Source organism: Eschrichtius robustus, chromosome 10 (assembly GCF_028021215.1).
Source record: "Eschrichtius robustus isolate mEscRob2 chromosome 10, mEscRob2.pri, whole genome shotgun sequence".
NCBI lineage: Eukaryota > Metazoa > Chordata > Mammalia > Artiodactyla > Eschrichtiidae > Eschrichtius > Eschrichtius robustus.
In genome coordinates, this window is record NC_090833.1 from 19,356,026 (window position 1) to 19,380,333 (window position 24,308).

At 45.1% G+C, this 24,308-nt stretch overlaps 1 protein-coding gene across 1 annotated transcript; it reads left to right on the forward strand.

Annotated features, from left to right (window-relative positions):
• Positions 1 to 466: 466 nt before the first annotated feature.
• TNFSF8 (TNF superfamily member 8) lies at positions 467 to 24,308 on the forward strand. The gene is made up of 4 exons (XM_068553394.1): positions 467 to 661; positions 10,457 to 10,499; positions 22,371 to 22,442; positions 23,914 to 24,308. The coding sequence occupies exons 1-4, from the start codon at positions 467 to 469 to the stop codon at positions 24,306 to 24,308; spliced, it is 705 nt and encodes a 234-aa protein (XP_068409495.1).

Below are 24,308 nucleotides of genomic sequence, written 5' to 3' on the forward strand. Positions count from 1 at the left end.
AGCAAAGAGACATTTTTCTGATGAGGACTTCTGAGCCACAGGCCTTGCTAAAGAGAATGTGCAGCTTCTCAAGCCGGAAGGCGTTTTGTGGCTGAGTGTGATTGAAACAGAAGTTGCTTTGTGCGCGCACACACACACACACACACACACACACGTACACAGCAGAGTAGGGAAACCGTCATTTTCCTACTCACCCTCTGACATCAGCCACCTTCTCTGTAGCTACAGTTTCTCTTCACTCACATTAATCCCTGGCAATGAAAAATGAACCTCTCCCCCACCCGCGCTGCTGCCTTTCGCCTCACGCCCCCAGAGAAGCATTTCTTCGTGAGGCAGACGGTGAAGGTTTTTTTCCAAGTCACATGATCCGGGATGCAGGGGGAGAATCCTTCTTGGAACAGAGATGGGCCCAGAACCGAATCAGATGAGGAGAGATAAGGTGTGATGTGGGGAAGACTATATAAGAATGGACCCAGGGCTGCAGCAAGCACTCAACCCACTGGCCCCTTCTCAAGACCCAGCCATGCATGTGCCCGCAGGCTCCGTCACCAGCCACTTGGGAACCACTAGCCGCGGTTATTTCTATTTCACCACGGCCTCACTGGCTCTGTGTCTCCTCTTTGCTGTGGCAACCATTATGGTGTTGGTAGTTCAGAAGACGGTAAGTGGACTTCTCTTTCTTTGCCTTTGCTTTCTGATTTATGTTCAGTTTTCTCCAGAGAGAGAGAGAGACTTGTAAATGAACTTAAAAAAGAACCTGTATCATGCAGAGAAAGGGAGCAAAGAAATGGGAACTTAACTCTGTCAAATAGTTTGGCTTTTTGAGAGAAAATTTTGTTGAGCCATCATCTCCAAACTTTCCAGACTCACAGGCGCCAAAAGAAGGGCGAGGAGCTCTTAGCCTTGAGAAATTAATATTTAAATGTTGCTGAGCCAGAGCAACATTCCTATCAAGGAAGGAAGTGAGAAGGAAACTTGGTAACACGTTTGTACAACTTGGTATCATGTCTTCGATGCCTTCAGACCAGACTCCAAGGTTCTATATTCTCCGTCCAAATGTTCCTGAGACTTCGGAGGCCTCATCCAATGCTAAGAGCTTTTTTTAACCTGGAGCTAAGTTTCAGAGGCCAAAGTCTATAAGAGAAAGAGGCAAGAGAGAAGATCAGGGCTTCTTAGAGCTTGGGCATTTCAGCGTTAAAGCTCACAAGACAGACTGAAAGCTTCCTCCTGAGCCACTGCTTTGAAGAGCTTAGCTCTTCCACAAAAACATAAAAAGCACAGAGGCAGAACCTAGAGATGTTTTTCACACCTGTTCCCTTGAGACTGCTCAGAATTCTAAAACTACAAGCAATTATGGGTACACACTGTGAGGTCAAATGGTCTCAGGAAATTCACCTTTTTTTGAAGTAAATGGTAAGATTTATTGTGAAAACAGAAGAGATGAAGGCGGAAGCTTCTTCATATTTTAGGAAATTGGTGTTTACAGAGAATCCACCAGCATGTATTTTATAGAAAATACTGTACTGATAGTATATATTGCTCATGAATTTTTTAATGAAATAATTTTGATAGTTTAAGAACTGTACCCCCCCCCAACCTGCCACAGTAAGTACATTTTTATTTATTCCTTCAAAGCTCCCATTTTTTATGGTATTATCATCCTGCAGAATTTGTTCTGGTTTCCTTTAGTTGTCTTAGGTTGAATGATCTTTAACTTATTGATTGCTAAAAAGAACCAGGCTTTAAAAGGCTTTGGTATCTGTTTCTCAAGCGTCATCATGCTTTGAAATTTAAATGAAACTTTGAGGCTCATATCTCCATCAAAGTGAAAGAAAACAGAATTGCTAGCATTTGAGATTTAGATTGTAGAATTTATGAAAGTCATCATTTAATGGGCTCATCTACATCTACTAGGAATAATACTCTTGAAAACATTCTAGGACACTTTTTTTTTTTCTGTAGAGGCTCTATAATTTCTATAATTCTAATCTGAAGTAAACCAGAGGTGTATCATTTTATAGCAAGAGCCAAAGCAAAGAAATTAAAGTGGTCTTTGAAAAGTTCTGTAGTTAAAGGTTGCAGCTAGAACTGCTATGAGACAGAGAGAGAGAAAAGGAAGGAAGGAAGGAAGGAAGGAAGGAAGGAAGGAAGGGAGGAAGGAAGGAAGAAGGAAGGAAGGAAGGAAGGAAGGAAGGAAGGAAGGAAGGAAGGAAGGAAGGAAGGAAGGAAGGAAGGAAGGAAGAGAAAGAGATGAAGGGGGTGTAAGGTGTGGTGGTAACATATAAAGCTAGAGAGAGCTCCAGAATGGTCCTTATTCAAATCCCACTTTTGTTTGAACTGATTCTTTCCATGAAGGAACTAGAGTGGAACTTTTGCCCTCATTTTTGTAAATGTGGGAAATGAGGAACAGAAAGGGGACAGGGCTTGACCTAAGTCGTCCTGAGAAAGTGGTAAAGACTGCTTGACTATTTAATCAGGACACCATTCCCTTTGATGATACAGCCAGCCACAGAAGCACTAAGAAACTCTGTTCCTGCTCTTCTCTTGGGAGCGCTATCTTCTTGGCATCCATCTCCCTGACTTACCCTCACGTTGGGATATGAAAAGATTCACTTCAAAGCCTGATTGTAGGGTTTGGTGTACTGTGATTTGTTAGCCGGAGAAATATCAGTTACTTGCTTAAAAGAACGGCAACGTTAAAAGTTAAGTGTTTTACACATACCATTTCCAATAATTTGTTCAGATATTAACTGTTAGAAGAGCTAAGAAGAGAGAGTTATCCCCTTGAGCTTGAGTTATCAGGAAAGGCTTCCTACAGGAGGAGGGGATGCAGGCTGGCTTTAGGACAGCTACAAATGACAGTGAAGAGACAAATGAAGAGACTCTAACAGGACTTCTGATAAAGAAGTCAATGGGAGATAACCAAGGACCTTAAACTCATATCCCAATTATTAAAAATGGAATGGATTGGTGGCCACATAGCACTCTACTGTGAGGGTGGATAGGGGCAGGGGTGAGGACCATAAGAATGGTTCTATTGGCCTAAGAAGTCACAGTTCTAAATAGAAAGGCACATGCACAGACAAAATTTAAAACAAGCTTAACTCATAATATATAATAAGCGATGGAAGGTAGGCACATAGGGCTACCATGAGACCACAAGTTAAGGAGACAGAACATTTTCCCAGGCAGATCTAAGAAAAACTTCACTGGAGATTGAAATTTCAGTTTGGCTTGAGAAATGTGCACAATTTCAAATGGGTGAAGGGAGAACAGAGGAGACAGCTTTCCTGGCCAGTGGAACAGTGCGAGAAAAGTGATGGAGAAGAAAAGTGAAGGGCATGTAGGAAAATCAACAAAGATCGCCTTGAGATTTGGCTTCAAGGCCAAATAACTCCAAGGCCAAATTCCTTGGGGGAGGCAAAGAAAGAACTTAGGTTTCAACCTCAAATATTTATTGAGCATCTGCTCTGTACAGGACATTGTTCTAAGTAATGGGTATAGAGCCTTGATCAAAGCCAACAAAATCCCTGCTTTCATGTTACTTATGGAACTTATTGCCTGCTGATGTCTTAAGTCTCTGTGGTGGCTGTATTTTATTTACCTTTAAACTATTATATTTAAAATATTATATTCTTGTGGTTTAAGAAAAGTAAATAGTAAACAAGGGAAAAGAAAGAAAAGTAGAAATCTCTCACACTCTCCCCACCCAACCACCAATCCCTCTTCCCTGAGATAATGACCATTAACAGATTCTTCCATGTCCTTCCAAAAATCTATGCTTCTACAAATATACAGTATACACATGTCATTATAGTAAACTCATAAATTTGCACCTTGCTTTATTGACTTGACAGTATATCTTGGAGATCCTTCCATGCCAATACATGGAAGTCCATCTCATTCTTTTGAAGAGTCCCATAGTATTTTACTGTACTTCATATTTCATCTGTGCCTAGTGAAGGACACTCAGGTTTTCCTCTAGAAGTTTTGCCCACTGTGCACATCTACAAGTATATCTGTGGGACAGATTCCTAGTGGTGGTAATATAATGCGTTTTTCATTTCTATAAATAATGCAAATCAGCTTCCAAAGAGATTGTACCAATATACTACTCTTGAGGAAGTAAAAGTCCTACCAACAAAGAGACAGATCTTCATGGGAAAGACAGAAAATTGATTTCTTACAGAGTAAGCACAACAGAGTACATGCATATGTGTCAGGATGAAATTTCACACAATTCACACAGCAAAGAAAGAAAAACAACAAAAAAAGAAAAATAATAAAATTTCTCATATCTCCTCCAGAGACAAAGGGTTATATATATAGATTATATATAGGCTACAAGGTTGACACCAGAAGTGTTTACAGTTCAAGTGGCTCTGAGGTCTTCAGTCTTAGAGACACCTCTGTTACAAACCAGGAGCCTGGACTTATCCAACCCCTAGAGAGATCCATTTACAGTCCACAAGTTTAGAGCAAGGGCTCATTATGTCCTCTAGAAAGAAGAGAAAGCAGCTGCCTTCTTTCCCTTTATCAGCAAAGAAAATTCCTTTTTAAAAAAAATTTATCCTTACAATACCACTCCTACTTCCCCACCAAGAGTGGAGTATAGAGGTGGTGACTGGTGGTCATGGTGGTAAGGTTTTTTGGTTTGCTTTTCAGCCCAGTAAAATATAGGGGAGAATTGAAATGCCCTGTGATTCTTCTCTCTACCCAAGTTACTCTCTCCAATGCATTCAATTTATCAATCCAAAAAAGTTCACTGAAAATCTTCTCCAGGGAAAGCCCTATGCTGGGCCGTGAGGGAAGGACCCAAGTAGGTAAAGCAGGACGCTTTTTTCCGAGAATCTCTAAGTTGGAGAAATGAGGCCCAAACACTCAAGAGATTGAATTTGGGGCAGAATGGCACTGAATGCCATACCAGAGGAAGACAATTTCTACCAGAGGAGGAGAGGAAGACAATTTCTGCTTGGGATGAGGGAAGGCTTTGCAGAAGAGCTTAGAAGGGAAGCTGAGCCTCCTCCAAGAATTAGTAGGATCACGTCTTATGCCCAAAGTTTTATTTTGAAAAACTTTAAACCTACAGAAAAATAGAATGGTAAACACCCATATAACCTTTCACCTAAATTCACTGTGTTAGTATTTTGCCGTATTTCTGCTCTTTCTATATATATGTAAGTAAGTTGCAGATAGTGTGACCTTTCACCTGCATGTATTTCAGCACCCATTTCCTACTTACAGCAGTGCCATTATCATAGCCAAGAGAGTTAATGTTAATTTGGTAATATCACCTTATTATAATATATAGTCCATATTTTAATTTCCTCCACTTGTTCAAAAATGTCTTCTACAGCTGTTGTGCCTTGTTTTGTTTGTTGATCCAGAATCCACTCTCAGGTTATCTGTTCTAATCTAGAATGTTACTGTTTAAAAGGTGGTCCTTGGAGCTTGTTAGCAGTGCCAAGCCCCATTCTAGACCTGCATTTTAATAAGGTCCCTGGTGATCTATAAACACATTAAAGTTTGAGAAGCACAGATCTAACAATCTCCTCTGCTCTTTGTTGTTTTTCACGGCATTGACTTTTTCAAAGGGTCAGTTCTGTTGTAGAATAGTTTACGTTTTGGAACTGTCTTAGTGTTTACGCGTGATTATATTCAGATAAAACATTTTTGGCAAGAATAGTACATAGGCGATGTTATATACTTCTTATTGCAGCAGGGCTAGAGGCATATGTCAGGTTGCCCCATTATTGGCAATAATGTTTAGTCACTTGATTCAGGCGGAGACCACTGGCTATCTCTTTAGTACAACACTTTGTTCTTTCTTATTAATAAGTAATCTATGGGGTAATACTTTGAACACATACCAATATCCTTCACTCCACGTTTTTGGCATTCTTTGATGATGACCCTCATCTGAGTCAGCTAATGCACTGAGGGTTGAAGAATGATAATTGCCTAATTCTATGATTCCTTTTGCGTTTATTAGCTGACATTCTTCAATGGAGAAGAGCTCTCCATTGGAAGGATGGTGGCAGGTGGAGATGGTGCTGGGCATTCCAGGTGAGGCAAGAGTGAGGAGACGCACAGTCTGGGAGAAGGCAAGCCCGAGTGTGAGGACAGGAGTTGCGGGGCCAGAACAGAGGTCAGTCCAGACTGCACAGGGGGGCAGCAGGACTTAGAGCTAGGTGGCAAGAAGCATTGATAGAGGAAGATGAGAGGATAGGAAGCCACCCTACAAACAGACTAGGAAGACTTCCTAAACCCATACATGAGCTCAGCTCCACACTCAGCCTCCAGAAGCCATTCCCCATTCCTTGGGGAAGGAAGGCCTCAGTATCCTGATTGCCTGTTGAGTAACGTCTTTAAGCCCTTGTTATTCAAAGTGTGGACCCTGGCCCAGCCGCACTGGTATCATCTGGAAGCTCATTAGAAATGCAAAACCTAAGGGCCCATCTCAGACCTACAGAATCAGAATTAGCATTTTAACAAGATCCCCAGTGGGAGAAGCACTACTTTAAGCCACTGTATTCCAATGACCACTTTCACTAACATTACCAAAACAAAGGCTGCCAGGGAAAATTTTCTATGACCTCCATCCACTTTCTCATGGAGTCTCAGGAGGATTTCCTGCCCCAGCTTCATCCTGCCCTACCCTAGAGAGGCAATGTGGCTTGGCATTGAAGAGCATTGCCTTCCAAGTCAACACGCCAGAGTTTGAATACTTTCCTTGCTATTCACCATCTATGGGACCTTCTATAATCATTAAGTCACTTCTCTAAGTCTTAGTCAATCACTAACTCTTGGGGTAAAGATCAAATAAGATAATGCATGTAAAGCATTTAGCCCCCGAGGATTAAGCACCCTCATTAAGTGCTTAATCACGTTCACTGGAAAATAAGAGAGGCATTCCTGGCAAAGGTCTCCATGGCCCACCTTACAAGATGTGAGGCCACCTGGCATATTCGAAATATTAGTTGCCTTTGGCCATTTCCATCAGAGAGGGTATCTTTTTTCAAAGTAAATTTGGGAGCTGACTCCCCTGCTTTTCAGCCCAGATAAAATATAGGGGTGAATTGAAATGCCCTGTGATACTTTGCTCTGCAAAAAGAAATAAGACTTTCAAGGTATTGAGGCAAATTAAGCACCTCATTAGGATTAATAGGGTAACCAAAATAACTACAGTTTTCAAGTACTTGCTAACACTCTATGTATAGTATCTTATTATGTCCACAACAACCCAGCGGAGGGAAGCATTATTAGCCCTGTAATCACAGTGATTAAAGGAAATGGGAAAACAGACTCCTAGGCGGGGAAGATGGTCAGAACAGGCCATTTCACCTGGAAACAGGTTAAATGTGACGTTTCCTCCCTCCACACACAGAAACATTGTTGAGGATACCCATTAGACACACAGAGTCTGGGGAAAAAAAGAGAGAGAGAAGTACACTTAAGGAAATGTACCTGGTTGGTAACCTCGGAGATGAAGTTTCCTGAGCTACTCAATGGAGCTGAGAATGACAACTTGGGAGGGTCCATTTGCTTGTGTCTATGTCTAGCCTATGTACTATTGACCGCAAAGCCAAGTTGCTAAGCAAGGTAGTTCACGTTTCCCCAGCCAAGACCCGGACCCCCAGGCTAGGTATGGGAAAGAATCCTAAGACTGGGAGGTACCTTACTAAGAGGAATAGATAGATGGGCAGCACTGAGCATAGCACCTAGGGTATAAAGAGTCCTCAGCAAAATTTAAGTCATCATCTCTTTACACCCTACTTCTGCACCTCCAAATACAAGGACTACTAAGGGGCGGGGGGCTGGGGAAGAATAAGCTTTTCTATCCTTGGCTTCTGAAGATAGCATCTCTCCTGGGGCATAGAAAGAGCACTGGAGAATTTCAGTCTGGGATCTGGGATTCCACTGACTTATGAGTGTCTCAGTCTCCTTGCCTGTGAAACTTAGCTTGATGGACTAAAGGATGCCTTGGTTCCCCTCTGGCCCTGATTCTCTGATCTTGTCTACCATGGGTAGCCAAGGGAAGCTCTGGAGACCTGTCCTCATCCCAGGAGCTCTTCAAGATAGGAATAGTCACACTTCTGTCTTAGATGTCATGGGTCCTGGGTGAAGGTTCAAGCAACAGGATTCTTTCCTGTACTATGAAGCTTTGTTTCTGACATCCTCCTTTCTGAAGCTAGAAAACCAGAAAGCCCTCAAATGGCAGAGACTCCCCCTGTACCCCCAACCTCCCATGTAAATTAGATCTCCTTCCAGATATTATCTCTTAAAACCTTTCTACTCAAATTGTGTTCTGTGGGCCAGGAGCACCGATGTCACCTGGGAGCTTGTCAGAAATAGACTCTCAGGCTCCACCCACACGTGCTGAATCAGCACTTGCATTTTAAGGAGCTCCCCAAGTGATTCATACACATGCTAAAGCTCAAGAAGTACTATTTTGAAACACTCTGCCTCTCTCCTGGCCGCTCTTGCCACAACTTGCAATTCTAATTAGATATTTACTTGTATACCTTAAATGACTGCTTTAATGATCGAGCCATAAAATCCACAGGACGTCTTCCAATGACTAACTTAGAGCCTGGCACACACCAGGTGCCCAATTCAACATGTGCTGAATGTATGATTCTCTGGTATTTCCCAACTGCCAGTGGCCGCTGGGATGGCTCCACGGGGGCTGCTGCTCTGGCAGCCTCTCACTGTCCCTGGACGTGTTCCTGGGCAGCCGATGAATTCAACGGGTCTTAGCACCACATTTAAACGTAGATGTTTTCCTTCACGTATTTGCACATCACACTAATCGACAGACATGCTTGGCAGTAAACTAGGTGTTTATTAAATTATGAAATGCTGTTTGTTGTCTCACAGAGGCAACCTGGAGGGGAATTTTGTGACATCAGGTTTTCCTTTGAAATACATGTGCAACTGAGAGACCACAAATGTACAGCACTGTTAATTAGGTTAAGAGCTTTCAACTAAAGCAACAAAATCATAGACTGTTAGAGCAAGGAAGGAAGGACCTTCCAAGCCAAGTTCACTTGTTTTCCCTGATAAGCTGAAGCTCCCAAATCTATACTGACTTCCATCTCCAGATCAGTGCTCTGCCGGGGCTTTGCTTCAGGAGTCTCCCTCGACTCACCGCCACCCATCTGGGCTGGAGAAGAGAGTCACTGATCAGGAGAGCTGGCAATCGAAGGCAAAGGACAGACCCCCTAGAGCAATGGTAGAATAAAGAGGGAACTCTAGATGGTCCCAGGTGTTCATACAGAACACTAAGAAAATAAGATGTGGGCAGCTGCTAACTTCTTGCTCCGTTAGAAGTTGGGAAGTTGTTTTCACCCTTGTAAATGCTCACGTTTCTCTAGGTCTTTATTAATATTTCAATCCAATGCACTATAGGAGATCCTGACCAGGATAGGTCAAAAGATAAAGAAGACACTTCATTCCTTATTGGCAGGACAACTGAGGGGTGTCTCTAATGGCTGAGGTGGGGAGAAGGGGGAGGGAGACCGGGGAGGAAGCTAGTCTCTGAGGAATTAGGGGTGAAGAGCTGTGCCCATCTGCTCCTGTTGCCCGTACTCAGAGCACCTGGGCAAGACCTCCTTTCATCCCCGCCACCCCCCAGCCTGGGGGCCCTCCTTCAGAAGACGATCTGCTATCAGATTATCTGCTATCAACCTCTTACTTAACTATGTAAATGTTTATGTATATATTTATGCTTATTACAGAATAAATAACATAAAACATGTGAATATTAAAATAAATAATAGACATTTATGCTTATTTATGTTATATATTTATAAGTATTTAGATGTTATAGTCAAATATAAACTTGTAATAAATCCATGAGGGCAGGGACCCAATTTAATTATTTTTGGTATCTTCGCAATGCTTGGCACGTAAATGTTCTATTAATTCAGAATTTCCAACCACAGGAGAAATAGAAATGGACCTTCCTAGGTATGTTTACAACATACTTTCACTGTCTACTGAATCAAACATAGAAAAAAAAAACAAAACCCACATATATTTATATACTACACTTGTTTGCTCTTATGTCAATCAAAGTAGGAAAAAATAACACATGTGGTGGTAAAAACAAAAAGCACTGGACTGAAAGTTGAGTTGCAGATTCTAGTCCCTGAGCTGCCATAAGCTTTTTACCTCTTGGCCCCCAGTTCCTCACATGTGAAATGAGGATAGTAATCCTCCAGTTGTGTTTCTGATAAGCAGGTTGTAAAGCAAATGGATGAGAAAGCCCACTGTAAACTAAGTCAGTGAATTAATTTTTTTTAAATCTAAGAGTCAGATGGAACATGAATTCTAAATTGCACAATACTTTGAGGACAACCAAAATGGAAAAGAAAAAGACTAGCTGTTTCAATCTGATGACATTCTCATGCTGCCTTTTTTTTTTTTTTCTTTCCTCTTTCTTCTCTTCCAGGACTCCATTCCCCACCCGCCGGGCAAATTCCACCTTAAAGGAGGTAAGACTTTGGAATTACGAGTAAATGTGCAGGGGCGCGTCCAAATCACATCACAGATGATTAATAACCAGAAACATCATGATAGTGTCCAACAGAAGAGTGGGTGGAGGCGGACGTGGGCCGTCAGAGCATAGCTGATGCATCTCCACTCATCTGAGCAGCCGCTGAGCTGCACTCACATCCCCACAAGTTCTCCCACCAGCCCTCACCTCTCCCACTAGTGAAAATTGTACCTCTGGCATAGGCTGTCACACGGACACAGAGAGGAACACAAAGCAGCGTTGTGTTAAGAGCTTAAAATCTGGAGTCAGGCAATATGGGTATGAATCTTGGCTGTACACCCCACCTGAGAAACTCACTTCCTCATCTGTGAAATAGGACTAATAATACCCACCTCATGAGGGTATTGGAGAAGCTGTCAGATCTCTTCCAGATATTGCTTGGCATGGTGACCACACATAGTAATCATTAAATAACTGATAACAGACAAAATGCATAATGAAGCTGAGGGCTTGTGAAACAGACCTCCCCACCCCTCATATTTCCTATCACTTAAGTCACTAATTAATGCATTGTCTCTACTAGCCCCAGAGTGGTGATATGCAGAGTTAGGTTAACATGGAAAATGAAAACCTTTGGGATCCTCTGATGAATGTTTTCATTGCACAGAAGAGGAAAAGTAAGACCAAGTGAAGGGTCTTGCTCAGAGTCATATGAAGTCAAACCTAGAACCCAGATGTCCTCATCTCTAATCCAGTGTTCTTTCAACCCAAAATCTTTAGCCCCATCTCAGTCCTGTAACCTTTAGAACCTAGCTAGCAGCTGGATAACCAGACAGCTCAGAGAAAAAAAGTAAAAGAGAAAAAGTGGGTCATTATAGGCACCTGGATAGAGACACCAGGTCATGCTTGGGGCCACAGGACATAAGTGTCTGGACACAGCTCCTCACACCAGCAGCCATCGCACTTGGAGTTTCCTTCAGGACACCCTTAGTCATGCTTCTCCTGCTATTTGTCACCCAGAGACTTAGAAAGTAAGGGCAAAATCCCCTGAAAGGAGCAGCATTCTGGATCTTTCAAGGCAGACTAATAATTACAGCTTTGTCAACAATAGCTTAACTTTGGCTGGAATTACTTAGCATGTGACCTCAGTTCCCACAATGCCTCTGTAGACAGTCACATTAAGGTAAAAAGGAGCATGGCATAATGCAGAGGTAAGCAAACTTTTTCTGGAAAGGGCCAGACAGTAAACATTTTAGGCTTTGCAGGCCATAAGGGTCCCTGTTGCGAGTCCACGCCACTGCTGTGGTGCAGAAGCAGCCACAGACTCTGTGCAAATGAGCAGGCATGGCTGCGGGCCCACAGAACTTCATTCACAGAATGAAGTGGTGGCCTGGGTCTCACCCACAGACCAGGGCTTGCTGCCCCCCATCATGGAAACAGTACCGGCTTTGGAATCAGAACACGGAAGCTTGCAAGAGACCAAACACACTGAGTAAATGTCATTTTCCCTTCCCCAGTCCCACTGTCCCATATCCATCCAGATTTTCCAGGTTTTGACGAGAACTTCATTTTTCAAGAGGGCGAGATGGATCTTTAGGGAGAACATGACCTCAATGACAAGGACAGTTTTGACCAGGCAACACGACCTCAGCCATTCTGGGTCTCAGTTTCTGCACTTCCATCGTAGGTCACCAACTACAGAGGTTCTAACCAGTGATCCCCCTTTTCCCATGGCCAACTATGCTTTCCTCTGAGAGCACCTCCTTTTCTACAGCTTTTTTTTTAAAGGGAAATTTATTATTTTTATTTATTATTATTTATTTTTGGCTGTGTTGGGTCTTCGTTGCTGCGTGTGGGCTTTCTCTAGTTGCGGCGAGCGGGGGCTACTCTTCGTTGTGGTGCGCGGGCTTCTCATTGCAGTGGCTTCTCTTGTTGAGGAGGATGGGCTCTAGGCGCGCAGGCTTCAGTAGTTGTGGCACGTGGGCTCAGCAGTTGTGGTTCATGGGCTCTAGAGCGCAGGCTCAGTAGTTGTGGCGCACGGCCTTAGTTGCTCCGCGGCATGTGGGATCTTCCCGGACCAGGGCTTGAACCTGTGTCCCCTGCACTGGCATGCGGATTCTTAATCACTGCGCCACCAGGGAAGCCCTCTACAGTTTTTTGGTATTAAAATGTCCTTTCTTTTACAACATGAAGCTGATATAGATGGGAATTAAGTTGGTTTGCTTTTAGTCAGAGTTATTTTGTTTGTTTGTTTTAATGGTCACAAGGCAAAATAATAAGCTGCCCATTGTATACTGGTCACTGAATTTACATTTTGGAGTAATTATTTTGATCCATAAAATTCAAAGTTGTGGAAGCTGTGGACTAGATCACTTACCAGATCACTTCTTACATGGGCCATCACTGTAGATATCAGAACACAAACTAATCCAAAACCAACCACAGTTTACAAGTCAATGTTTCTGCAACCACTTAGAAAATGCTAATAATTCTCGCCAGGGCCGTGAAACTTTCGTTAAAGACCTTCCCACAGCTCCCCTGGATTAATCTTAGCCTCCATCCTGTAAGCAAACAACATGGGGATTAATAGTCCCATTTTGCAGATGATGAGCTGAGGGAATCAAGGTGACTTGCCCAAGGTCATCTAGGGAGTTGATGGCAGAGCACGGATCAGAATCCAGGGCTCCTCTCTAGCCCCCGCATGATGTGCTTCAGCCATAAAATGTCAGTGACCTACTGTGTGTGGTCCCTAGCTTTCTCCTGCTTTTAATGCAAGTTTCCACTTCTCTTAACTTGGCAAACTACAGACACAGTAGCAGGGTGAGGTGGAAAGAACACTACCTTGGAGCAAGGCCTGGGCTCCAGAACTGACCTTCACACCAGCAGGCTGTGTTTCTCTGGGCAAGTCTTTCCTCCTCTTTGGGTCTCATCTATAACATAACAACAGTGTACTGAATGAACTGGAAGGGCCCTTCCAACTTTGACGCTTTACGATACTCTACTCTTTCATTCAATATGTAAATATAGAAAAGTCTAAAAAGATTATTCCTAATAACCTTGAGGAAGTCTGCATCCGCAGCCTCCTCCCCCAACAAACCCCTCTTAAACAGGCAGAAGCAGCAAACTCCCTTTTGAAAAGCCATTGCAAGACATTCCAGACAGAGAGGCATCGTCTCCCAGAAACTCCAGGGAGGAAGCCCCAGGGGGCAGCATGTGGTTTGTCACTGGGGCGGACAAGAGCAGAAGCCAGACACTTCCCAGGGAGACCTCTGCCACCGACTGGCGGAAACTGCCCACCATCAGCAGGAAGCCGGCAGCAGCCCAGAGCCTGGAAAACAGGGCCATGTCCGTACACTAAAGTAGTGTAACACAGGATGACACTTAGCTGCAGGGAAACCACAGAAAGCCAAGCCTTTTTTGTAATGAAAAGATGTCTGAGTCTCAACACAAGCTTCCCACTCCCAGCCAGGAGACTTGTCACTGGCAGCCTGCCACCTCACACACACTCCGTCGTGCTCAGGACTCAGTGGCCCATGCGGGGGCCCAGCCGGGACTAAGGGCAGGAGGGGAGATGGGAGGAGAACCTTTTCCCACACGCTTCTCCTCTTCCCTGGCAAATGCAGTCATGAAGGACTCCTGCACAGAGCCACTACGAGGGTGAAACGGGACAGCAGATACGACCCTTGTCTGCCACGTGGTCGAGCATAAGTCCTCTGGACACAGAGTCCAGGCGGGCTGGGCGAGGGAGGCTGGTGCTGCTTCTCGTCACTTCTTGTTCCAGTCTCCTGCCTCCACGGCGTTTTGACTCTCACCTATGCTCGTGTATGTGCCTTATTTGCCCAAACCCCGGAACACAGCCCCCCATGCCTGAGGTCCCCAGAGCTCCAGAAGCACCCGCAGCTGTGTGTAGCAAAGCTGACAGTAGCATTTAGGGTGCTTGGAGAAGCCGGTGGGGCAGTGCCTTTCGTCACGGAGGGTGAGGCAGACTTGAGCTGCAGACCCCCCTGTGCTTGTGAGGGCTGTGCGCCCCAGCCACCGGGGCCTTCTCGAGGGACCGCCCTGCTCCCTGGGGTTCGGCCCACCGCCATGCATGCTGCCCTGCTTCCACGCTCTCCTTCCCATTTTCACCATGCCTTCGCTTCCCCTCACAAACTCTGCAGACATTCAAATTCTACTGCCTTTATTGCAAACTAATTTTGGTCACCTTGGTCTCAGCCCCAGGCCTTCCTAACTTCCCAACAACAAAATACCAGTTCCTAGCTGTACTGGAGGAATTCTGTAGACAACCTGTAAATCAGTTTTCCTTTTATTCCCTTACTAGGGACGTGTGAGGATCTGGTGGAGTGAAAATAATAAACACCGATGGGTCACTCACTCTGTGCCACGCACTGAGCCGAGTGCTTCGTGATTCACTCGTACAGTCTCACAACAAGTCCGGGGGATAATTATGAGCCCCTTATTATTTATAAGCAGGGAAACTAGAGCACAGAGAGGTTTACCGACTTGACTCGCCTAAGATTGCACAGCTAGCAAGGAGTGGGGAGACCTCCAAGTCCAGGCTGACCGCCTTGGAGCCCTTTTGCCGAACCGGGATTGTACGATCAGATGCTGAGTAGAGTACGGCACGACTGTGTTTCCTTCCGGTGCCCCTATCAGTCCTCCAAGGCTAGGAATCCTGCCAGGGCTCTCTGTCACTTCCTCAGCACCTGCTCCTGCAGCTGTTTGTCTTCTTGTCACTGAAGTACGCTCTCTGTTGTCGAGCTCTGAGACAGAGAGGGCCACTAGGGCAACCACACACGTGGGTTTGCACAAGAGGTGAGGTGGTAGGGGGCATGAACGGCCCACGGCAGGGGATCTAGAGGCCAAATTCAAGCCCCAGCTTTGCAGCTGAGGAGTCATGAGACCTGGGATGATTCCTTCCTCCCCACAGGCTGCCAGTTAGAAGAGTTTGTCTTTCCTGTGAATGTCACGTGGCCCCTAATATCCCAAGGTTCCCTGGAGGCCCTGAGGAAGTGGGAACAGTGGATAGACCACGTGAAGTGGTCCTGCACCCCTTCTGTGCATTCCCCACCCTCAGCCTGGATTCAATCTCCAGCTGGGGATGAGGTACAAAAGGCAGAGAACTGGGTTGAACTCTGGAATACCTACATCCCAGTCCTAGGACGTGAACTCCCAGGGACTGGAGTTTCCTGTTCTTGAAAATATCAGGCATGAGGGGGGCAAGCCAGCTGACCTGACCTGGCATGGATTTTGCTCTGAATAGAACATTCCAGGAATCAAATATCTTAGGATTCTTTGACCATTTCACCATTCTAACAATTTATAATTTTTGCATGGCTCGGCAGGCTACCTTCCTCCCCATTTCCCCTGCTAAAGAGAAAATGTGGGCATTAAAAGAGATCAAGTAAGTTGGCTCTCTAATTGTAACTAGTGAACCCACCCCCAGGGAAATAATACAAGCTGCCCATCGAAGGCAGTGAAACTAAACCAAGGAGCTGGCTACTCACCAACCCCCCCGCTCGCCCTGGTGTCACACAGCTGGGATCCAGATGGCTGCAGCCCCACCAGGATGCTGTGCTGGCAGCAGAAGAGGCAGGTAGAGAAGCAGCAGCCCCCTCCCCTAGAAAGGCTGAAAGACAGCAGAGACCTCACTTCTATCAGGTGGACTGATCTGGATCTAGACTGCCCAGTCTACAAGTTGTTGTCGTTTTTTTTTTCCACAGCAAGTGGGGATACCCCTGCTCATGGGGTAACTGCTTTTCAGATAGTCACAGGCCTCAAAGAGCTTATTGGCTTCTCCATTCACGTTAAACCCATTCACTTAAAGCCCACTCTTAAACTGTCTTTTTTTTTGGGGGGGGGGGGGCCTCACTGTGAGGCACGCAGCATCTTAGTTCCCTGACCAGGGATCGAACCGGGGCCCACAGCAGTGAAAGCACAGAATCCTAACCACTGGACCACCAGGGAATTCCCTTGGGGTCTTTTCAATGCTGACCTGTTTCAGTACGTAAGATAAAACTATCTGACTTGATAGTTTTATCAAGCCTCGCCACGTGGCCAAAAAAAAAAAAAGACCTCAAAATCCTAAGTAACCTTCAAGGGATTCAAATGAATTTCAGCTTGATCTCAATTTGTACTTACTGGTGACTTTCTATGTGCTTAACACTGAGCATGCCGTAATGGCTATTCCCCAAATGCTGTTTGTAAACCCAGGGTCACCTAGTTGTCCTTTGTTTAACAAATAACCCATCCTGGAGTTTCTTCTGTTACTAGTTGGCCTGGTGGCATCGAGAAAACGGTCCAACTGAAGCCAGCTGAAATGACCCTTAGGTTAAGGATTCATTTTGATTCTGAATTCAACTGATAGTAGACTCTCCCCTAGATGTCACTGTTGGGACTCTCCTAGGTATTCCGCCAAAGGGAGGAACTAAGAAGCCAGGACATAGTAGATGCAGAGTCATGAGGATGATTCCTCTCTTTCTTGGAAGGATTCAAATATTTTCAGCAGATGGGAGGAGGATTATTCACACTTCCCTGGGAGCATCAGATGGCTTCAAACACTTACGTACATAATTGAGAAACTTCAATCCATCAGACAATGCCATGAGCTCTGGTTTAATGAGCATTTCATCAGCCAGATCATTTCATCAGCTAAGCAGCACTGCTAAACTGTGCCACTGTAACAACTAGGGAAAGAGGAGTCGGGGAGGAAGGGGCTACCATGTGCTGTGCCGGCCACTTGATATCCATAATCTCATTGCATCTCTGCAACATCCTTACATTTGGGTTGTTACCATCCCCACTTCACAGATGCAGTAATTGAGGGTCAGTAAGGGAAAGTGACAGGTCTGAAGTTAAAAGCCTTGACCAGGACCCAGGTGCTCTCTTCGAGATGCACTGTGTTGTTTGTTTTGCCCTGATATCAGCCTGGAAGGTGCCTGGCACTCAGACCACATACTTTCTGGCTGGAATGATAAGTGTGGTTTGTTTTGCCCCCTTGGGCATTGTTGCATCTTTAATGGAGGTCTGATTGCCCCTGACTTATGACTTGGCAGTGTTCAGCACACCCGCCTGAAGTCACCTGCTGCCATTCTCCCAGGAAGAGGGAGCCCAGAAGGCTCATTTGTGCTTGTTTTCCCAGCACCACCAGCTGTCTCATCAGTTTTCAGTCCAGCGTGTATGGTGGCCACAAACCCACTTCTTCCTACATTTAACCCTTCCTGCTACATGGAAAGACTAAAAAATGGGACTGAGCCCTGGGCTAGGAGTCAGGAACTGTGTGCTCTGAACCCAGCTCTGCCACTAACCTACGGTGGGGTCTTGAGCCAGACCTTCAGTCCCTCTGGGTTCAGTCTCCCCACTCATAAATCTAGGGTCTTGGTTAACTTGGCATCTAATGGTCCTCTTGGGTCTAATGTTTTGAGATCTCAAGGTGGGTTCCCATCTTCAGGATGCCATTATTCTGACCTCTAGAACATGACCCTTTCAACCACCGTAAGCAACATCTCTCTCCCTATCTCTGTCTTACGTGCACCTGTCCAGGACGGTTTCATTGGCACATATTTCTCTCCAGGCTTCCAAACAAAGCCCAAGAAAGTTCCATGATCCCCCTTGAGGAGGCCAAAGCTTGGGAGAACGCTAACAAATCTTGCCCATCTGAAGGCCTTGGTCCTCAGAAGTATTCACAGAGTACTTGAGTTGTCCAAAAGATGGAATGTCCCACAGGAGCACGGAGTCCTGGGTTTTGGCCCTGCCTCTGTCACTGACTCATGGGGTGACCTAGGACAAGTCTGCTGGGGGGGTAACATTGGGGAACACATGTGTTACATAGTTACCCAGCCTGGACCAGATGAGTTCTCAGGGAACTTCCACTTCTATGAACCATGAAAACCATTACAGAACCAGGCTCCTCATAACTTCGATTGTCCCCAGACCTAAAGTGCTCTGTTCTACTGATGCAGGTGTCTGGAAATCTTAATGTGTGAAGACAGATTCCTAGCTGGGGTAGAGCAACATGCCTCAAAAGACAGACAGTTGGAGCTGGGACTGACTTTCTGTCCCCACAGCAAGCCTGGTGGTGTACAGCTGGGTCTACACAGCCTGCTAGAATCAGCTAGAAGGGCCCTTCTAGATCATCAGATTCATACTGCTCTTCATCTAGCTAGGGACATGACAGCCCAGAGAGGGACAATTCCTAGATTCTAACTCCCAGGCCATCTACTCTGCCATGACTTGCAGATTGTTCTCATTTCCCCACCCTAGTGTTTAGTTCTTCAAACTAAACCCCTCCAGACAGCAAATCTGGTTGGGAAATGAATGAAACAGAGGTGTGTTTTGCTCCCAATGCTCCCAAAATTCAAAATTCCAGGAATACTATAGGATTCCTGTCTCATAACCAAAAAAGAAAGTCAGAGCATGGATTCACAGGGTGATGAGGAGACTCAAGCCACATGACTAATGACCCATGAACCATTCATCTAGGTCTTGACAAGAGCCTCAGGACCCTCACATCAGTCCAACATGACTTTGAACAGCACTAATTGGTCAAATATTTGAGCTGCTGGCACTGTGACTTACAGTGTGAGTTGTGTGTCCTTAATGAAGGTCTTCCCACCGCCTCATCTGAGAAATGGGAACAAGAGTGGTGTTAACCATTAGCTGAGTGCATCATCTCCTTAAACTTTCATGGAGCCTTCGTGTTTGGGCCCCAGAGAGCCGGCCCCCATCAGCTCTGGCCCTCCTAACAGCCTTGGCAGCTGCTAAAGGCCATCAGTGTGCCCTCCTCTGGGCTCTTCTCCAAGTTCAGCAGCCCCATTCCACCAATAGCTCCTCCGGTGTCCTGGTTTCCCAGCCCCTTCATTTAGCCAGCTCTAGCAATGTCATTCTTCAAGGGAGTTGCCTCTGTTTCCCCTTTCTCTTGAAACATCTAAAAGATTCTTTAAGAAAAACTAAGATACGCCATGGCATTTGACTTCAGGAAATGCAAATGCTTCAAAATAAGGTGTTTTTTTTTTTTTTTTCCATCCTTGGGTTTCTCAGAATTACAACTGAGGTCAACCCAGCAAATATGCAAACACCAAAGGGGAAATAAAAAAACAAGAACATGCATGTGTGAGAGGCAAGCCCAGGCTTGTACTTCTACAGCCACCCATTTACAGAAGCTCACCTGATAGATGCCACCACAAGTGACATGGTGTGAGGGGGTCTTCAGCCAAGGAGTAGAGCCTGTTCCTGGTGTGATGTGCTGGCTTCAGCCAAGGGCTTGAATCTTAACCTCCCGTTTAATCTAACCTAACCTGCAGAACCAATGGGAGACTGAGGCCAGGTGTTATTCCAGCCCGGAAGGGAAAGCAAGCCAAGACTCTGCATTCACCTCACTCAAGCCTTAAGAACTTAGCTGACACCCACAGAGGGGAGTAAGAGAGACAGACTAGATGATTCAATTCAACATTTGCAGAGCATCTTCTGAGCTGGCAGTGGGGATAGTTAAACAGTAGTCTCTGCCCTGAGGATTCACCATCTAACGGAGGAGGTAAATACCAAACAGACGGAGGGGTCAAAGAAGGGTTCCCAGAGGCTGTGCTTTACACAAGGAATAGCTTATCAGTGAAGAGGGGAATTCCAAGTGGAATGGAAAACCAACATGGTGTATTTGGGGGCACCCCAAGGCCCCAACCTTCAGTAAAATGGTCAAAAATCCACTCGGGCATTAGAGTCAGATAGCCTGGGTTTGACTCTCCACTCCACCACTTACTAGCTGTGCGGATGTGAACTTTTTAAAGCCTCCGTTTCCTTAGGTACAAGAGAGGAGTCATTAGAGTTCCTTTCTCGTGGGACGATTGTGAGAATTAAGTAAAATAATGCATGTAACGTGCTTGGCAGAGTGCCAAGAAAACAGCCATCAGTCAATATGTATTAGCTGTTATTATTATTATTACTAGCACTACCACTACTACTATTGGGACAAGTACAAGAGAGTACAGGGAAAGAGGGAAAGTGAGGGAGGAGACCGCAGAATTCCGTAGGGATTAGAACACAAGGGAACATGAATGCCATGTGGAGGAGCTGGGCCCTGATCCTGCAGTCACAGTAGTGTCAGAAACGGGTTCCAAGCAGAGGAGAGATGCAGCCAGACGTGCCTCTCTGCGATTCCTTTCGACTTGACGTTCCACATCCCAAAAAGAGAAGGCTGAGCCAGGGGGACTCCCTACCAGTAGTCAGAGCACATTTAAGGATGCACAGCCCTCTCAGTGGGGAGTTCCCTTGTGGCCTAGTGGTTAGGATTCCGGGCTTTCACTGCCATGACCCAGGTTCAATCCCTGGTCAGGGAACTGAGATCCCGAAAGCCGCACCTCACGGCCAAAAAAAAAAAAGAATGAGCAGCTCTCGTTGCCTCGTTGTTGTGAATGTGGCTGGACACACCCCGAGAGCATGCGCTGCAGGCAGGACAAGAACGCTAGTTGGAGGATGCGTGAGAGATGGCGTCAGAAGAATGGCAGCTGGCCTACCAGCCCTCCTCAGCCGAGAGACCTTCAGACCAGAAGCTCTACATGCCTTGAGGGAAGAAAAGGATGAAAACTGCCCCCTGCTTCTGCTGTGGGTGCCTCTAGCAGTGAGCTTGTTCAGACAGCAGAGGGGGCTCTTCACTTAGCTTTGCACCACTCCCAGGACCCCACCCCGCTTTAAGGAAGGCCAGGAGGGATCTTCTCAGGCCTGGACATAGAAGGCAATGGGGAAGATGGTGAGCCCAACGTATACTACTTGAAGATCCAGTGAACAAGCCTACTAGGATGTGGCCACTTCGACTGAACGGCTGCCTAGTCTCTGATGGATGGAATGAGTGAACGTCTCTGGTGACACCGTCAAAAAGATGTCAGTGTCAGGTCTCAGATCTCCCAGTTTTACAGATTAGGGAAACCAAGACCCAAAGAGAAGAAAAAATTTGCCCAGAATAAGTTGAATTCATGAGTCTTTGCAGGAAATGTATAACTTGGTTCTTTGCATACAAAATAGTTACTATAATAAGAAGCTAAGCTGCCATCACCAGTGAATATATTTAAAATATTTTTATTTCTTAAATTCCACACTGACATAAACATTGTCTTTTTTCCCTGCCGAGGAAGCTCCAAATAGCAGGCTCCCTGCTTAGATCTCTTTGATCCTATATCCTCTCAAAATTGAGCACCAGGATGTGTTTATCTCCTTTGTCTAGCAAAATGGCCCTGAGGAAGAAACCTCATTCTCTGGAAACAGATAGACATGGGGGTGGATCTCAGGGTTTCCACCAACTTGCATGACCTTGTAGCAGTGACCGTGTCTCGACATTGTCTAGGATTAGCCTTACAGAGTTATTCTGAGAATTAGATTAGATGAAATATGTATGTTTCAGCTAGTGCACTCTTAAAGGAAGGGTGGCGATAATTACTCCCAACCTTAGTGCTCTGACTACCACTGCCTGGCTGAGTGACTGATGTAGGACAATGTACTTAATCTGTCTGGTCCACACGCTTTTTTCCATCTCTCAGAGGGACGTAATAATACCTCTCTCATGGAGTTATTGCAACGATCAAGTGAGGTGGCATATATAAAGCAACAAGAATGCACCTGGTACATATAGGGACTCAGGCCCTATCTGTTTCCTCCCCCCAACTTCCACAGTCTTTTGTAAAAGCCCAAGTGGGAGCAATCACGTTTTAAAAAACCTTCTAAGGTACTTGACAGCAAAATGAGAAATAAACAGGTCTCCTTTTGTCCCCCAAACGGAAACAGAATAGTAATCGTCTCCATCAAAGGGTCACGGAGAAAGATCTGGTGGTTCCAGTTCCCGGAGCAGAGAGAGGCATTTAACATGGGATCTCCTTATTTTTAGGGAATTGTTCAGAGGACATCTCATGTATCCTGGAAAGGGCTCCATTCAAGAAGTCATGGGCCTACCTCCAAGGTCAGTAACCGAATCCAGGAACCCAACCACATGAGGGCCACTTCTTGTGGCCTTTCTGAAATTTCTAAGCCAGAGGTCACAAGCAGAAGCCCACGGCCAAATGTGACCTGCATGTGCATTTTGTTTAGCCTGCATGATATTTTTTATAATTTGAATTTAAATGCCTTAGGGGGCGAGGGGAGAGCATTACTCTTGAAAGCTACAAGGTTCCCACTTGCTCAGCCTCATTCACTCTCTCAAGTTTGCGTCCCTGGCCTGTGAGGGCATTTGTGCCTCACTGCACCACCCCTCTTTACTCATCCATCTACGGGCTGCAGGCCAAGTGTGCAGTACTTTTCCTCAGGCACGGGAAGCAGGCTCTTAATCTCTGCCTCTATCAAGTTATTCATAAGGGAGCCACAAAATTGCCCTGTGCGCAGATTGACAGCTTAATGACCATGTTGGCACAGGGTCTATTTGCATATTGCAGCATGCTTCGGGAGAGAGGCCCCTTATAGATGAAATAATAAGAGGCACTTACACTGGGAGAGATGAGGTACAGAGGAGATGGCCAAGATTCTCTGAAATAGCCATTCTGCTCATTTAAAAAATTCAATTTTGCAGTCAGCTTAGTTCTCATTCTTCAGCTGAATTGCAACGAGGTTTAAAGGGAAGCAATTAAAATGAACACGCCAGCTTCCCAATTCTGAAAGACACCCTGGCCAATCAGTGCCGATTTTCACTTGTTAAGACTCAGAGACTTGGCTTCCGATGCCAACTTGTCAGCTTAGAGGATCTGCTAATTCTTTGCTTTTCTATAAAACCCAGCTGGGAAGAGGCCCTTCATGTGCACTTGAGGGGTCTACAAAATTATGGCTGGCTGCCCTTTTAAAGAGAGGAAGACATTTAAAAATTCAGACAATGAATAGTTAAGGGACGTTATCTTAATGTGAAAGTTAACAAATTGAGATTCTCCTGGACCTCTTGATGCCTAAATTGTTCACTAATTGAACAAAATTGTTTTTTTTCTCTGATACTTTGTGCAATGCCTACCAAATAGCAGTCCCCCATTGATCAAATATTCCTTGATTGGTTGATTAAATGTCCATGATAGTCCAGAACTTATGGGGAATACAGTCCAGGAGCTTATAGTCTGAAAAGGGAAAAATAATAATTATAATAATAACAGAATGATACAACGATCAAATGGGAAACAGTTCCGTAGGAGGTAAAGGTCTAATACCGTGTGTGTTCTGACCCTCCAGCTTTATGCATTAGAGAAAAGGCAGGGGGTGGTTTTGTACCTGTACCTTGAATACTCAGTAATGCCTAAGAGTAACATGGAAGATATTCCAGATGGTTGAACCAGCAGCCAATATTATAGAAAACACAGGACTTGAATGGGGAACCTTGAATAAAGACTTCAAATTTTCCAATCCACATCTGAAATTTGCCTAATAATTCTGAGGTTCTTTTGTCCTTCTCTTTCCAGTGTCAAAGCATATAAACAAAACCAAGTTGTCTTGGAACAAAGATGGCATTACCCATGGAGTCAGATATCAGGATGGGAATCTGGTGATCCAGTTCCCAGGTTGGTACTTCATCATTTGCCAACTGCAATTTCTTGTGAAATGCCCAGAACATTCTGTCGACCTGAAGCTGGAGCTTCTCATCAACAAAGATGTCAAAAAACAGACACTGGTGACAGTGTGTGAGTCTGGAGTGCAAACCAAAAACATATACCAGAACCTCTCTCAGTTCTTGCTGGAGCACCTCCAGGTCAATGCCACCATATCAGTCAAGGTGGATAAATTCCAGTATGTGGATACAAACACCTTTCCTCTTGAGAATGTGTTGTCCATCTTCTTATACAGTAGTTCAGACTGA